This window comes from Sycon ciliatum, chromosome 6, assembly GCF_964019385.1.
Source record: "Sycon ciliatum chromosome 6, ocSycCili1.1, whole genome shotgun sequence".
Lineage (NCBI taxonomy): Eukaryota > Metazoa > Porifera > Calcarea > Leucosolenida > Sycettidae > Sycon > Sycon ciliatum.
Genome location: NC_088648.1, coordinates 14882264 through 14897238, shown reverse-complemented (window position 1 = coordinate 14897238; position 14975 = coordinate 14882264). Strand labels below are relative to the sequence as shown.

General features: G+C 49.0%; 1 protein-coding gene and 1 non-coding gene across 2 annotated transcripts; both read left to right on the top strand.

Annotated features, from left to right (window-relative positions):
- The first annotated feature begins 2296 nt into the window (after positions 1-2296).
- On the top strand, positions 2297-2487 carry LOC135820348 (U2 spliceosomal RNA). Its single transcript, XR_010554077.1, has one exon. It is a non-coding gene; the product is annotated as a U2 spliceosomal RNA (small nuclear RNA).
- A 1075-nt stretch (positions 2488-3562) lies between these two features.
- On the top strand, positions 3563-14938 carry LOC135819451 (alkylated DNA repair protein alkB homolog 8-like). Its single transcript, XM_065332664.1, has 9 exons — positions 3563-4731; positions 5743-5920; positions 6200-6421; positions 6824-6902; positions 8842-8950; positions 9938-9984; positions 10208-10248; positions 10898-11006; positions 12742-14938. Exons 1-9 carry the CDS (start codon positions 3714-3716, stop codon positions 13378-13380), a joined length of 2442 nt encoding a protein of 813 aa, XP_065188736.1. The 5' UTR covers positions 3563-3713; the 3' UTR covers positions 13381-14938.
- The last annotated feature ends 37 nt before the right edge of the window (positions 14939-14975 follow it).

Sequence of the window (14975 nt, the reverse complement as noted above, 5' to 3'; positions counted from 1 at the left end):
CACACACACTTCGCGTCACAGAAACTGCCGTATTTCCATGGCAACCATCCAGAAGATACCCAGGGAATCACCCACATGACCATAACGCTACAGAGGACATGGCTGATCATCAAAAGCAAATTGCCAAAACCAAAGAAACTGAAATCACAATCCATTTCCGCACATATCATGCATACATGTACATATCACCATGGAAACCATGGTAACTAGCAGCACTGTATCTGGGTTAGAGGCTCAGTTATACTTTCAGTGACCCTTGCTGGTCTTACTGATGACCATTCCATCTTTTGTGCATATCTTCAGTGCATCACCATGACAACGAATAATCTTCATAATTTTGGTCTGGGTACGAGGTCACAGCACGGCATCACCTATTCAGGCTATTGCACTTTGATCAATATACTCCCCACACAGGACTTGTCCTGGTGAGCATGAAACATAATATCCGACTGCTTTCTTCTTGCCATCAGTATCAGGACTGCGTGCGTTCCACCCAAATATTACAATGCCCAGCATGCTAGCACACTATGTATCGGCATGTGTACTGCCTTATAAGGAGTGTCATCCGATGTACACTACATACACATGAACATGTCCACGTATACCGTGGTAACTCATGTACGGTAAAGGCATGTACACCATCACGCTAGCACATTGAGTCACAGTCTGAGTGTAAAGCTGATGGATGATACACACGTTCACACCATGTTGCATGACTACAAGACACACAGCAGGTATGACAAAGAGCCACTACACCGGCTCTACAAGTAATAACCGTTTGTAGCTACACAGGCAAGACACCTTTACAATAGAGAGGTTTTGCATTCCGAATTTCGGTACAGCGTTCTTCGGTCATTTGTCGAACATCAAAATGTCGAATTTTCGCACCAACGTCTGTTTTGCAAGTCGAAAATGATGTGTTTCCATTTCGTGAGCCCCAGCATCAGCAACGTCCTGTCCCGTGCTCCATTTCTTGCTGATTCCAACGAACTTTGATCGCCCAAAGAGTCGAGGGCCAAACCTGCCCCCTCAGTCGCCTCAGAAAAACCAACTCCATGCCCAAGTCAAATGTTATGCGTGTCGCCATAGTCTTTTCAGCCACACAGATGACGGTGAGGACACTCCAGGCGAAAGAGAGTAGACAGGCAGTGGAGAGGAGCAATCAAAGGTAGCTGACGATGCTATGTCGCCAAAGACGCCTGCGAAGCGATGCCGAGATAAGAAACCTCTTTGAATAAATCACGCGCTAGCGCTCTTCTACAAGAAAATGCATCCGAAAAATATTTTCGGCAAAGTGAGCTTTTTCCGAACAAACACGCCGAATCTTCGTGTGCATTTTCGACCTCGCTCCCGCGTGCCGAATCTTTTTGCCGAATTTCGGAATGCAAAACCTCGCTAATACAGGAAGCATTTGTACCCAGAAACAGACATGAACACTGGAGCTTAGAGAGCAACCTCAAAGTTAGGTCTCGTGGCGGTGCAGAAGCAACACACGGCTGCTGGGCAGCAAAGATACGGATTGAGATACCAGGTCCTACTGTACACACAAGCCCGCACATACACTGCCTGACGCCAACCTGCGAGAAGCGAACAACAGTGCTGGCCGAAAACATTCCCACCACCATTATATCGCCCACTGTAGATGAAAAAGAGAGCTCCACCCAATTGCACCCACGGCCATAGGGCCATGTCCGCTACAAGAAGTTCCTTACACAACAGCATGCCGATCCCTAAGACAGGTGGTTGCCATTGACGACCGTGGTTGCCATACTTTGCCATTTTCGGACTGTGCACGTGGCATACCCGCCAACCTTTGTAACCCTGAGATCGGGACATTGATATACAGTAGCTAGGTACGAAACATTGAAAATGTAGATGTGAGGCAAGCGACTAATGCACTTTTGGGTGCCCCCCCCCTCGATATCGGGACGCGACGGTCCCGGCCAAATCGGGATGTTGGGCAGGTATTCTGTGGTGTCATTATTTTTTACGCAGGTCACCAGTGTTTTCAAAACAGGGCAGATAACTTTGAACTGAGATCAGCTCATGGCAAAGCAAAAAAAAGGACCTGCCTCTCAAACGTAGATACACATCGCCTTGGCGACGAATAAGGTGCCGGGTGAACACTGCTGCATGCGGTAAGATGTACGAGAGATGTCCCGTAAGAAATGACTGCCTAATTCAGACAAGTTGGAGACAATGCCATGCCTTACGGGTCACCTGGATGAACGTTTAGTAAATTGGACCACTAGAACTAAAGGAAGCACTTAGGAAAACACCCTGAACGATGAAAGTTATCGCTTCTCGGCCTTTTGGCTAAGATCAAGTGTAGTATCTGTTCTTATCAGTTTGATCGCTGATATGTTGACTATATGTCAACATTCGATCAAATGTATTTTTGCTCCTTGGAGAGTGGCTCGAAGCTTGCTTCACCCTCTCCACGGATCACCCTGGTATTGCAGTTCTTCCAGGTGTGGTCCATTTCCCTTCAGGGAATCAAAATTAAACTAAAAGAATGTCTAAAAATCGTACCCAGAATATGACAGTCAACTGAGTCCTGCTCAGTGAAATCTATCATGTGAGTCAAGTAAGAACATACACTACACACATTGCAATTGTGAGGAATGACTGGCTTCTTTTCCAGCCCGGCCTGGACTTTAGAGCACCCGCACAATTCAGGACGGAGAATTTAATCTAGCGAATAAAGTAGCATCCCGTTCAAGTGCACAGAAGAGTGGTTGTGGCGCTAGGTCCGCCGTGTACCGCACTGCCCAGCGCCAGTGCTCCTTTATTCCGGTCGAATATCTCGGCCCTAGACCGTCCGGGTGTTTGATATACACGGGCTGATAAGCCTTCTAAAACTGAGACACCTCCTTTCCACACAACACCAACCTAACGGTAGACCGTAGCATTACATGCCATGCCATACGCATGCACTCACAAGCACATACCGCGCAGTTTTCACGTTTTATAGTCTTTACAAATCTTACCATAAAATATGTAGAGCGTGGTGCAGCGTGTTCTTGCCTGCATGGCTGAGGTAATCCGTCGCCACGGATCTTAGCAGGTGGACATGATATCCTAGCTCAGGCGTTCTCTCATTCTCGCAACATCCTGAGAGAGATGTTCGCCTAATCAACAGCTCGTTCAGTTTGTTTTCAAAAGTACAGGTGTGAAAAAAGAACAAGGTTTCAAGAGAAAATAGTCACGCAGTTTTGTGACCGCTGGATTTTGCAAGCTGATCTTGCTTCCATGCGGCACCGTGACATGTCTGATTCACTGGACACGTTTCAGAGGCACAGCTCATAGACACAGCAACAGATGAGTGAAGTTTGAACGCACATATAAAAGCCAAAGGCATTTCTTCTCCAGAAAAAATCGAAAAAATCTCTCCTGCGCCACTGCGATCGCATGCGCAGCACGTACACCATGTACACGCGTACGCATGCATGCATGCCACATGGCTAGTTACCAAGGTAGCAAACATGGCTGCCAGAACTGAAACATTTTCCGGGATTTTAGTCATTTTTGAAAAAGAGAATCCAATGAATCATCAAGAAATTCGAAAGTCCTGCAGCTGATCAAGAGAGTGAAGCTGCGAAGGGAACTCAATGACAATGTTCATGTTTTCCTCAAATGTATTGAAAGGTCCAGAACCTACAATCTTCTCCGCACTGTAGTTGTTTTTTCTTTCAAACCTCCCACGAATAATAATGTCTGAATTGAAGTCTCTTTCTGGCCCGGATGCTTTCGTAGTTGAAGATAACGATGCCATTCAAAATGCAAGCGCCTCCAGCAAAAGAAAGGCCAGGAAACAGGACAAGAAGCTTGGCCGAAAGCAGGCACAGTACCGAAAGGTTTTGGGCGAACTGGGAGTGGAGTTTTCTGCTGACAATACGCCATACTTGTTCGTGGCCAACGGCGGATTGGACAACGGCGTTGACAGGGAATCCCTAGTCACCTTGTTCTCCAAGTATGGTGTTCTTCAGCGAGTTGTAATGCAGAAGCACAAGGCTTACGCCCTGGTAGAGTTCTGTGATGCGCGCAGTGCGCAACGTGCATGTGTAGAGTTGAACGGAGTCGTGATGGACGTGGCCACTATGTCGTCTCGGTCGCCTCTCTACCTCCTGGCCATGTCCGCAATGCCACGGCACGGCGAGTGCGAGGCGGCTGACGGCGGTGCAGAGTTCTTCGCCAGCCGTCCGCCTGGACTGCACATCCTGCCAGAGTTCATCAGTGAGGACGAGGAGCGCCGACTCGCGGAGTTCTTCGGCACGGACATTGTGGAGGCTGAGCCGTCAGAAGGCAACAGTGCCAGTAGTGGATGCAGCAGCAGCGCTGGCTGTGCGACTAGAGTAAAAGCAACGTGCACGGAAAGCAACAGCAGCAGTGCAAGTCACGTTTACCCGGATTCCCCTCTCCAAACCCCCTCCGGTGAGACACTCAGCAGTGAAAAGGCCGATGGTGGTGTCGCGGATGGCTGCCACTCGGTTCAGGGCAGCCTGAAGCATCGGCGGGTGCGGCATTACGGGTACGAGTTTCGCTACGGTTCGAACGACGTTGACGCGTCTCGGCCGCTGGATAATCACCCAGGTTCGGTCAGCGGCCTGCCGAGATTGCTGGATGATGTGCTACGTCGTATGACAAAGTCTGATGCATCGTCGACTGGCAAGCCGATTGTGTGTGCATTTCCTGACCAGCTGACTGTCAACGATTATCAGCCTGGGCAAGGTATGTTGTTTTTGATAGTGTGAGCCTGCAGTGGTATTGAAGGTGTGCATGCCTGTGTGTGGTTGGATGTGTCGGTTGTGTGTGGTTGGATGTGTCCGTTGTGTGTGGTTGGATGTGTCCGTTGTGTGTGGTTGGATGTGTCCGTTGTGTGTGTGTGTGTGTGTGTGTGTATGTGTGTGTATGTGTGTGTGTGTGTGTGTGTGTGTGTGTGTGTGTGTGTGTGTGTGTGTTTCATCACCGCTGTGTTCGTTTCTTGCTGGATATTCGCAGAGTAACACAATGGCAGGAGCACATCTCCAACACCACTCTCCTTGAACGAGCCAAGGTACAGCCGATCGAGGAGGCACTGAAAACGCGTCGAGTCCGCTGGTTAGGCCATGTTGCTCGAATGGATGACTCCCGTATGCCAACGTGTATCCTCTTCGGCAAACTGGACAAGACCCGGCCAACTCATGGGCCCCGGAAGCGGTGGCAGGACAATGTTGTGTCCGACATGACGGACCGCCAGATAGCGGACTGGTACGACCTCGCCCAGGATCGCAGAGAATGGAGATCAGCATGCAGCACCATTCCTCCGACCGAGCCCGTCACCTTAGACTTCGTTTGCACTTGTGGAAAGCGCTATCGCCGTCGCCAGGACTTGACTCGCCACGCCTGATTCTGCTCGTGACTTGAACACTGTTGGTCCCTTCGGGACCTGCTCTCATCTCCGGATGGGCATATTGTATTGTATTGTATTGTGTGTGTGTGTGTGTGTGTGTGTGTGTGTGTCTGTCTGTCTGTGTTCCTAACTTCCTAACCTACCCAATTAAATCCTCACGGAGTCTGCATGGCCAGATCATTGCAGTGTGTCTAAGACATCTGAGCCCATGTTTCTTTTGCCAGAGTGTAACCTGCGAAAGGAACTCTGCTATCTTTGAATACACACTGGACCAATTTCAGCTTTTGCTGTGAGCAGCAGGAGTGACTTTTTGGTTTCTGTTCACTGCCTTCTGTATCTGTGATCTGTAGGAATTCCACCTCACGTTGACACAAGTTGGGCATTTGAAGATTCAATCATCTCTCTGAGTTTGCTATCATCGGTTGTCATGGAGTTTCGCCATGCCGACGGTCGCTGGGTCCCCGTGTGGTTGCCGCGCCGATCCCTCCTGGTGATGTCGGGCGAGTCTCGCTACAACTGGTCACATGGGTAGGTGTATGTGCGTGCATATGTCTGTGTCGGTCTGTTTGTCTGTTCATCTAACTATGAGTCTGTCTGTTCATCTATCTATCAGTCTCTCTGTGCCCAGTTAACTGTCTCCGTGTTCCTCTCTATGCATTGAGTTTTGCATCAGTGTTACGATAATGGATGTGTGTGTGTGTGTGTGTGTGTGTGTGTGCGCGTGTGTGTGTGTGTGTGTGTACATGCATGTGTGTGTGTGTGCATGCGTGCGTGCATCCATTACATTTGGTATTTCTGTGTTTGCAGCATCACTCCACGCAAAGTGGACTGCATTCCAGCATCATTACTCACTAACAACCCAGGTTCTAGTGCCACAGAATGTTCTGCTACAAGTAGCCCTTCTCAAGCTGGATTCGGTGGTCTCACACTTGTGCCGAGAGATCGCAGAATATCACTGACATTCCGCAAGATCATCAAGGACCCCCAGCGTCCGACCAATACGGAGTCCAGTGCTGATCGATCTAACAGGTAAGGAAATGAATTGCTTACTGGCACAGTGAAACCTGTGTGTTTGCCAGACCCTGTACCAAACAGAATCCTGTATTGACCAGACACGTGTTCATGCACCAAAGTGCTGCGGATCGAAGATTCATCCCTGGATCAAGCCCGAATCTTGTAACATCGGGACAGATCTCGCTGCACCAAAGGCGTCCGGTCAGGACAGGTTTTATTGTATCTTGCGTTTGTAATTTTCATTTTGAATCTTGTAGAGCATTGCTAGTCAACTTCTGGTATGCGTTACGCACGTGTTCTAGAGTAATTCAATCCACCCGGTGTCATTGTTTATCGGCTAGAGAGGGGAAAGATTAGTACTCTGTGTGTGTATGTGCGTATGGGTGGGTGTTTGTGTTTGTGTGTTTATGATGTTAGTTCGTCCACTCAGTCACAGTTTCAAGTTCCAACGAGTGACAAGGAGGCGGCTGAAATGGAAACCAAGCACGTGTATGAGGTAGGCTATGACTGTGCAAATTGCAGGCTCTGTACATCTTCTATGTACATGTGAATGTGCACAGGGTTTTTGTTTTGTTTTTGTTTTGTTTTTGTTTTTGTTTTTTTGGGGGGGGGGGGGGTGCGGACACTCTGCCACCAACTCTATTTTCTGCCCTTCATCCTCACCGGCAATAATGCACGATGGTGATGTCAGTAGTGCCGACGTATTTCCGAGTCCACCCAGAGTGTGTGGATTGGAGATCAGCCGTTGGGCGGTTCTACAGTATCCAAGTGAATTCAACGTGGTCTTTTCGGGCTCGGACAGCCAAACATAGACGCCCGACCCATTATTATTATTTTTATTTTTATGAAAGTGCACATTAGGGATTGGTCATTGTTTGCAGCGATATGAGTGGGTCAGTCCACACTCTGCTATTGTGGTGGATTGCTGACTTGATGTGCTGCTGTTGTTTGCCTCGCGCCCATAGCCTGCATGTGTTTGTACTTGACGCAATAATATCTTTATTCAAATTTAACAAAAATGTGAGAACAGGAAGGAAGGTGTTTGTACTATCGTATAGCACACTGTCTGTATTGCACTGCACTGCCGCCCTGGCTGCATGCTACCCATGTGATTATACCAGTGGCTAGCTCTCGCATTCACACTCTTACTGGCGGTGGATGGTGTAAAACTAGAACATTGAATGTGAGAAATCACTTTTTTGGCTCTCACTGTCGCATTCCGTAATGCTAGTAGTCCACTTGTGTTGACTTCATGTGGTGTTATTGGTGCCGGGCTGGTAATGATTGTCTTCGTGCCTTTCTGTGGATGGGTGTCCAGTGATTGTGATGGTGCTCTCGCCTTTCTGTGGATGGATATCATTCGGTTGTGATGGTGTTCTCGTCTTTTTGTGGATGGGTTTCTGCGGTAGTGATAGCCTTCTCGTCTTGCTCTGGAATGATGTCCTGTGGTGGTGATAGATTTCTCGCCTTTCTCTGGATGGGTTTCTGTGGTAGTGATAGCCTTCTCGTCTTGCTCTGAATGGATGTCATGTGATTTGTGATAGTGTTCTCGCCTTTCTGTGGATGGATGTCCTGTGGTGATGATACACTGTAGTCTTCTCGCCTTCGTGTGGATGGATGTCATGTGGTAGTGATAGTCGTCTTGCCTTCCGTGAATGGATATCCTGTGATTGTGATAGTACATAAAGCCTTAGCCGGAGGGGAACATATTAGAATGGGAAGAGACGAAGCCAGGTGTAAATCTGATGAGGCCTTTCGTACCATTCCTTCTCAACGATTGTGATAGTGTTATCGCCTTTCTCTGGTTGGATGCCCTGTGGTGGTGATGGTGGTCTCACCTGTCTATGGTTGGATATCCTGCGTCTGTGATAGTCTTCTCGCCTTTCCTTTTGGAATGATGTCTTGTGGTAGCGGTGTGACTGGGCTGTTTAGTCTGTGCAGTGCTTCTTCAGAGATGCTTTGAGAAATGGTGCTGCTGGTCCGAGCCTTTGCTTGTTTTCTTTCTCCAGTGCAATCTTGAATGATGTTGTACAGTTGTCAAGGTTAATCTCGAGCAGATATTGATGATAATGTCAAAAGTGGAGGAGTCATTCAGGAGGCACTTTTGGAGTCCCTTTGTTTGGTCTTTTCTTTCCCCTCCGCTGTCCATCGTTTTTCTTCCTTTTGCTCTTCTTTCTTCTATCATTTCCTCTGTGCATGTGTATGCGTGTGTGTGTGTGTGTGTGTGTCTCTCTCTCTCTCTCTCCCTCTCCCCCCCCCCCCTCTCTCTCTCTCTCTCTCTCTCTCTCTCTCTCTCTCTCTCTCTCTCTCTCTCTCTCTCTCTCTCTCTCTCTCTCTCTCTCTCTCTCTCTCTCTCTCTCTCTCTCTCTCTCCTATTGGTACTTTGTGTAATGCTATTTTTCTTCTCGTTCTTGTTGATGATCTGTTCTTGTCAGGTGTATGACTGTATTGCGTCACATTTCAGTTCCACCCGTCATACGCCTTGGCCAAGAGTTGTGGACTTCCTGAGCACCGTGGCTCCTGGCTCTTTTGTCCTTGATGTTGGTAAGTCTAGGCACGTGGAACAGCCTAGGTCAAGGGAAATGCAGTTGTTGAGCTGTTTGTGCCGGTTTTACACAAATGAGCCACGTCACGATAAAAGAGTGCTTATGGCACGCGACATCAAACTGAGAAAAACTCGTTTCAAAGTTGAGTATGCAATATTGAGAGTGCACATTTTCTTTTTGAATTCGATTAGTTTTCGTTGCGATTTATCAAGCTTTTTGCAACAGAAGCAGTGATAACTCAGCCATTGCGCTGTATCCATAACTCAGTTTGTGAAATGTTTGCCATAAGCACCCTTTTGTCATGGTGCGGCTCAAATATGTGTGTGTGTGTGTGTGTGTGTGTGTGTGTGTATGTGTGTGTGTGTAGGGATTCACTGGCCAGAAAAAGCCACTTCATAGCTGTGTGGTGTAGACCAGGCTGAATAGTGGTGGTCAATTCTTCAGCCTTGCAAGCTGTTGAATGGTGCAATCCCAGCACAAGCTGCTATGGCTTCTGCCGTAGCATCGCTATCATCGCCTCCGGCGATGGGCGTCCAATGGTCCAATGGTGTGTGTATGTGTGTGTGTGTGTGTGTGTGTGTGTGTGTGTGTGTGTGTGTGTGTGTGTGTCTGCCGTTGTGTCACTGTGTATCTGGATGTTTGGGTGCATGTATCTGCCTGTACATGCTTCACATGCGCACATTACGAGAACCCGGTAGCGCTCGTGAGAAGGACGATAGGCATGAGACCAGTGCGGAACGCAAGAGGTCCATGCTGCAGCAGCTAAGCAGATGACAATGACGCTTGAAGAACCAGCGCGTCCGAGAACATTAGTACAGTCACCAAACTGAACGGCATTCAACGTGAAGTGGCAGCACTACCAGTTCCTACTGTGAATTTTAAATCAGGTCTTTGTTATCGAATGCCTGGCAGTCCTGAAAAATAAAATCCTTTCCCTATTTCTTGAACAGTTGCTGCATGTGTGCATTGCGTGTCTCTGCTACAGGTTGTGGCAATGGCAAGTATATGAACGTGAACCCCAGCACAGTATCGGTGAGTTCACTAGATTGCTAGTATCACAACACGTGTGTGGGGGGGGGGGGCTTATGTCCGGGCATACTAGTAAGCGCATGCGCTTCTATGTGTGCAAGTATGGTAAGAGTTTATACCAGCTTTCATTCCTCGAGGCCGTGATGTGCAGTTCATACATACTGTTGTGTGCAACCTCTCTAATGAGTATTCACTGTTTCTTTTTTCTTTCTCTTCTGGGTCCTAGATCGGCTGTGATCGAAGTATTGGCTTGACGAAAATTGCTTAGTAAGTGGAAGCGAACTCTGTGTGTGCATGTGACTGGAGCATTTGCTCATGTAGTGTTGTGTGTGTGTGTGTGTGTGTGTGTGTGTGTGTGTGTGTGTGTGTGTGTGTGTGTGTGTGTGTGTGTGTGTGTGTGTGTGTGTGTGTGTGTGTGTGTGCGTGTGTGTGTGTGCATACTCGTATGGGAGTTTGCTGACATTGTAGTCTCTCGCAGCTCCTTCCGCAATGCTGCAATGTACTACTCTGGGAAACACGTGTTTGGCAACAGCCCCAGTACACTGGTCTTATCAGGCAGGTGGTCTTTCAGCACAGGTTCAAATGTAACGCTATGTAGCAACACTGTCTGGATCCTGGCATGACTGGTCTCGTAAGATAGGTGGTCTCATATCACAGGTTTTGACAAGTGCTCATGTATTGTGATGATCTCCCTCTCACCCTATATACGCCCATGTGGGGTTGGTTCTTGTATCGAGTCCTGTATTTTGCTGTCTGCACACGTGGATGTGTACTGTATGCTGGCTGCCAGTTGTGTGAGTCCAGAACGAAAAGTACAGAAGAGAGAGGCTACGTTATTCTTTCAGGGTATGCCCGAAGCCCTAGCTCGGGTCCAGTTTTAACGTCTGTGTGTGTGTTTTTGTGTGTGTCTGTGCAGTGAGCGAGATCTGAATGTTGCAGTGGCTGACATTCTGAATCTCCCGTACCGTGAAGGTTTCTTTGACGCCTGCATCTGCATAGCTGTCGTACATCATCTAGTGACACGGGTCAGTGTGTTTGTACTATTGCAATGTGTTGTTGCTACTACTAATGCTGCTGCTGCTGTTTTTGTTGATGCTGCTGATGGTGCTGGTGCTGCTGCTGGTGGTGGCGTTGCTCATGGCGCTGCAACCACTGCGCCTGCTGCTGCCGTGGCTGTTAATGTTGATGGTCAGGGGCGTACATAGGGCGGTTCCCGGGATGCCCGGGAACCAGTAAAACAAATTCGATATGGGTACAGAGAATTTTTTGAACCAGGCCCAGCGCTAGTAATACTAATACTAGTATAGCGCTCATAGACTCACAGTGCAAGTGCATGCAGTGCATGTCTGGAGTCCGCCTGCCGGTCCGAGGACGGTGACTAGCCCAGGTGTGAAAGTGGTGCTGGGAGAGGGACACAGCGTAGATCTACTGAACTGGGCCATGCCTGAACCCATCATGGGTTCAACAAAGTCTCTAGTCTAGTTACATCGCCGGATTCCTCGATCTCAGAGTCAAATTTTCTTTTGGAGTTTGTTTTGACAAAGTTGGTCGTGTTTTGACGATGCTTTCGCTTTGTGGAAAAGAAAAATGAAGAGTCGACATCCAGAGGGCCAGCGCTCTATTCAGAGCTATTTTGAGCTGCAGGCAAAGTGTGTAGCCAGTGCTAGTGGCGAAGGTCAAGCGATAGATGAGAATGCAGACGCACCTGACGTGCAAGTGAAGTATGCATGCAACGAGCAGCGCTGAGGAAGAAATCGTCGGCGAAGCTGTAGAGCGACCGTTGTTGGAAGCTGCTGGATCATCCAAAACTTACTTCAATGACACGGGAGTGTGTTGGAAGGGATATTCTGAAAGTCGACGTCCACAGTGGAATCCAGTCCCCCCAAAATGTGCTGGACACGGTAAAGATTCCCGTCATCGACAATTATTGTGCGCCACCACAGGCGAAGGATTTCATTTCCTGTGCGTATCCAGATGGATGGCAAACAGCGCCGCTTTCAACTATCCTTGTTGGAGGAGCTACCCTGGATAGTCTTTTGACAGGCATGCAATGGTGGCTTCTGCTTGCCCTGTGTGATGTTTGCTCCAGATGATTCGAAACTTAGGCAGCTTTCAAGACTGCACGCCATCGTCACGCTGAACAAAACATCCATAAAACGGGGAAAAGTTCAGTCTTTTAAAACCATAAATGCGTAGCAATGACATCGTCCAGCAGCTTCTGGATGTCAATTTAACCCAGTCTGAGGAGAATATGCAAAAACTCTGTTGGGTACGAAAAACAGCATTTCTGTTTTTTCAATTGTGTGTAATGGTGGTTCATCAGTTGGCATGGGAACCACTCCTGGAGGCAAGCGGCGTACGCCCCTGATGGTGATGGTGATGGTGTTGCTGATGGTGTTGTTGATGGTGTTGCTGATGGTGATGGCGATGGTGTTGCTGATTGTGCTGCCCCTACTGGTATCTACTTGATTTTTTCTGCAGTCTGAAATACTTTCCTTTTCTCTCTTCGCCTCTGCCTCTTCTGAACTGGTTTTCACGTCAAGAAGCAATTCAGTATCTTGTATTTGTTGAAGTATTGCCTTGTGGCCTGGTCTCTATAGATGAGAGTCTCACAAGGAAGAACACTTCCTGCTGCCAGCGGAGATGAGAGTCTCTATTTTGCAGTGGTCGCTTTACTACATAGGCGAGTTTTTGTCTTCGCTCATTGCGTTCTGTTCCTTCTGCTGCGCTTGCTCTCTTCTCTTTTACACACATGTACAGGAGAGACGTCTGAATGCACTGCGACAGCTGCTGCGTGTCACCCGACCGGGCGGTCGTGTGCTGGTGTACGTCTGGGCACAAGAGCAGGAGAAGTCGGCGACCAAGGGACGCAAGAAGAAGGAGCCCAGTCTAAACGCTGATGTTGTTGGCAATGGTTGTAGTGACAAGAAGGGAGCAGCTCATGGCCATGCAGGCATCGGCACTGAAGCCGACAAACGCGAGGCGCAACGGACCAATTTCCAACAGCAGGACGTTCTCGTGCCGTGGAAGTTTGCCGAGCCGGGCAAGAAGAAACCAAAGTCTGGTGATGCCAAGGAGAAGAGTCGAACATCGTCTTGCTCGTCTGCAGGCAACGGCTCGGACGTAGCCGCCTCGTCAAACAGCTCTGCTCCTGGTGAGACGTCTGTGATCACCTCTGATAGTGCTTCGACTGCTGACGGTTCCGTAACAGCTGATGCTGCCGAAGCTGGTGGTAGTGCTGCGGCGGCAGGGCAGTCCGGCGAGGTCTACCAGCGCTTCTACCACGTGTTTGTGCGCAGTGAGCTGCGGGAGCTGTGCGACGAGCTGTTGACTGTGGCCACGCTGGCCGATTACTACCACGACAAGGGAAACTGGTGTGCTGTGCTGGAGAAGAGATGAGTTCTAGTCTCATGCTGTACAAGTAGATGAATACTGAGACCCAGTAGGGCAGTACATCGTGTGTGTGATTGCTGCACACAGAATGGCTTGGGGATCAATGGAGCTGCCGCTCAGATTTGTCTAGGAAATGCCCCGGGATTTCACCACGGAAAGCTCATGCCTGGGCAAGCAGCCATGCCACCACCGCAGATCGATTGAAGTGACTATACCGACCATGGGACAAAGAGTTGCCCTGGGTTGCTTGGCTCTCACTCGGGATCCCAGCCACGTGGTTAGAACTTGCAGTGACTACGTGTAGTGTCAGCAATACCACCGGTGGGTATGACCGGCCTAGCTGCACAGCACTGCATAGCGTATACTAGCTGCCTGCACTCGGTATACTGTGCAGTGCCAGGCATGTGTGTTGCTTACGCCAGTGTCTCTGCTAGTGCTAGTGCTACACCTGTATGCATGCGCCCAGCATGTGCATCCGTGTATGCGTGTACCCATGCATGTCGATCCGTGCGCCTATCGGGTGTCGGCGCCTGACGGTACAGCATGCCCTATACAGCATGCCTATACAGCATGTCCTATACAGCATGACTGGATCCAGACATGGAGAATGTTGGCTAAGGTCCCAGTCCAACCGAGTCCGTATAATAGTACTGTGCCAAACGTGCCATGCAGATAGTGAGCCAGCGCATCAGTGGATCAGTGGATCAGTGGATCAGTGGATCAGTGGATGGCTCGAGTCACAATACCCAACCGCCAAGGGACTAGTAATGTGCGACTATGCACTCGTCATGATTTCCTCACCTTCTACTGCTTCAGACGTGTCGACGAGATCTGCTGCACATCCGCATTTCCGCAGCCGAATAAAGCTGTGGCAAGTGAAATCCAGCCGCGGGAATACAACCAGTCCAGTGACTGCACAACCCAAGCACTGTGAACAGTGGACTGTGCTGTGTACCACGGTTCGGCTCTACCCATGGGGTTGGATTTCATTTGCCACCACCTCCATACTAGCCAGCATCTGTTCTAAACTGTTGGGCGTGGTATGTAGGAACGTAGCTACCTGCAGATTCTTCACTGCTAAGATACCACTCTGGTATTTGCGGCTTGCACACTGCTGCTCTCTGGTGTGCAGTGATGCATTGTGCAAGGATTGCGCAATCAGTGTTGTACGTGTTGGTCTAGGCCAGGATGCTGCACGGGCATGATCGTGTTGGTCAAGGTCAGGATGCTGCACGGGCATGATAGTGTGTGGGTCTTCACTCCTCTACTAATATTACTATGAGAGTTCACCCACCTCACGACAAGCGTATACAAAATTAAAAAATGATATGCCTGATCCTCATGTCGCTGTACCTGCATGTGTGGCTGGTCACCACTTGACCATGACAGTAAACCTCCTCATCACGACCTCAATCGTATAAAAAATGATATGCGCCTGCTCCTGTGTCGGCGGTGTAGCCAACTCCCACAAGAAGCTGGAGCTCCACAGCTGCAGGCAGATGCCCTGTTGAATATACCATTGTTCTGGTGTGTTCAACATTGTATGCCGTTTCCCACCCCATTTATTTATGGCTTTCCAGCAGGTCACAAAATCACACAAG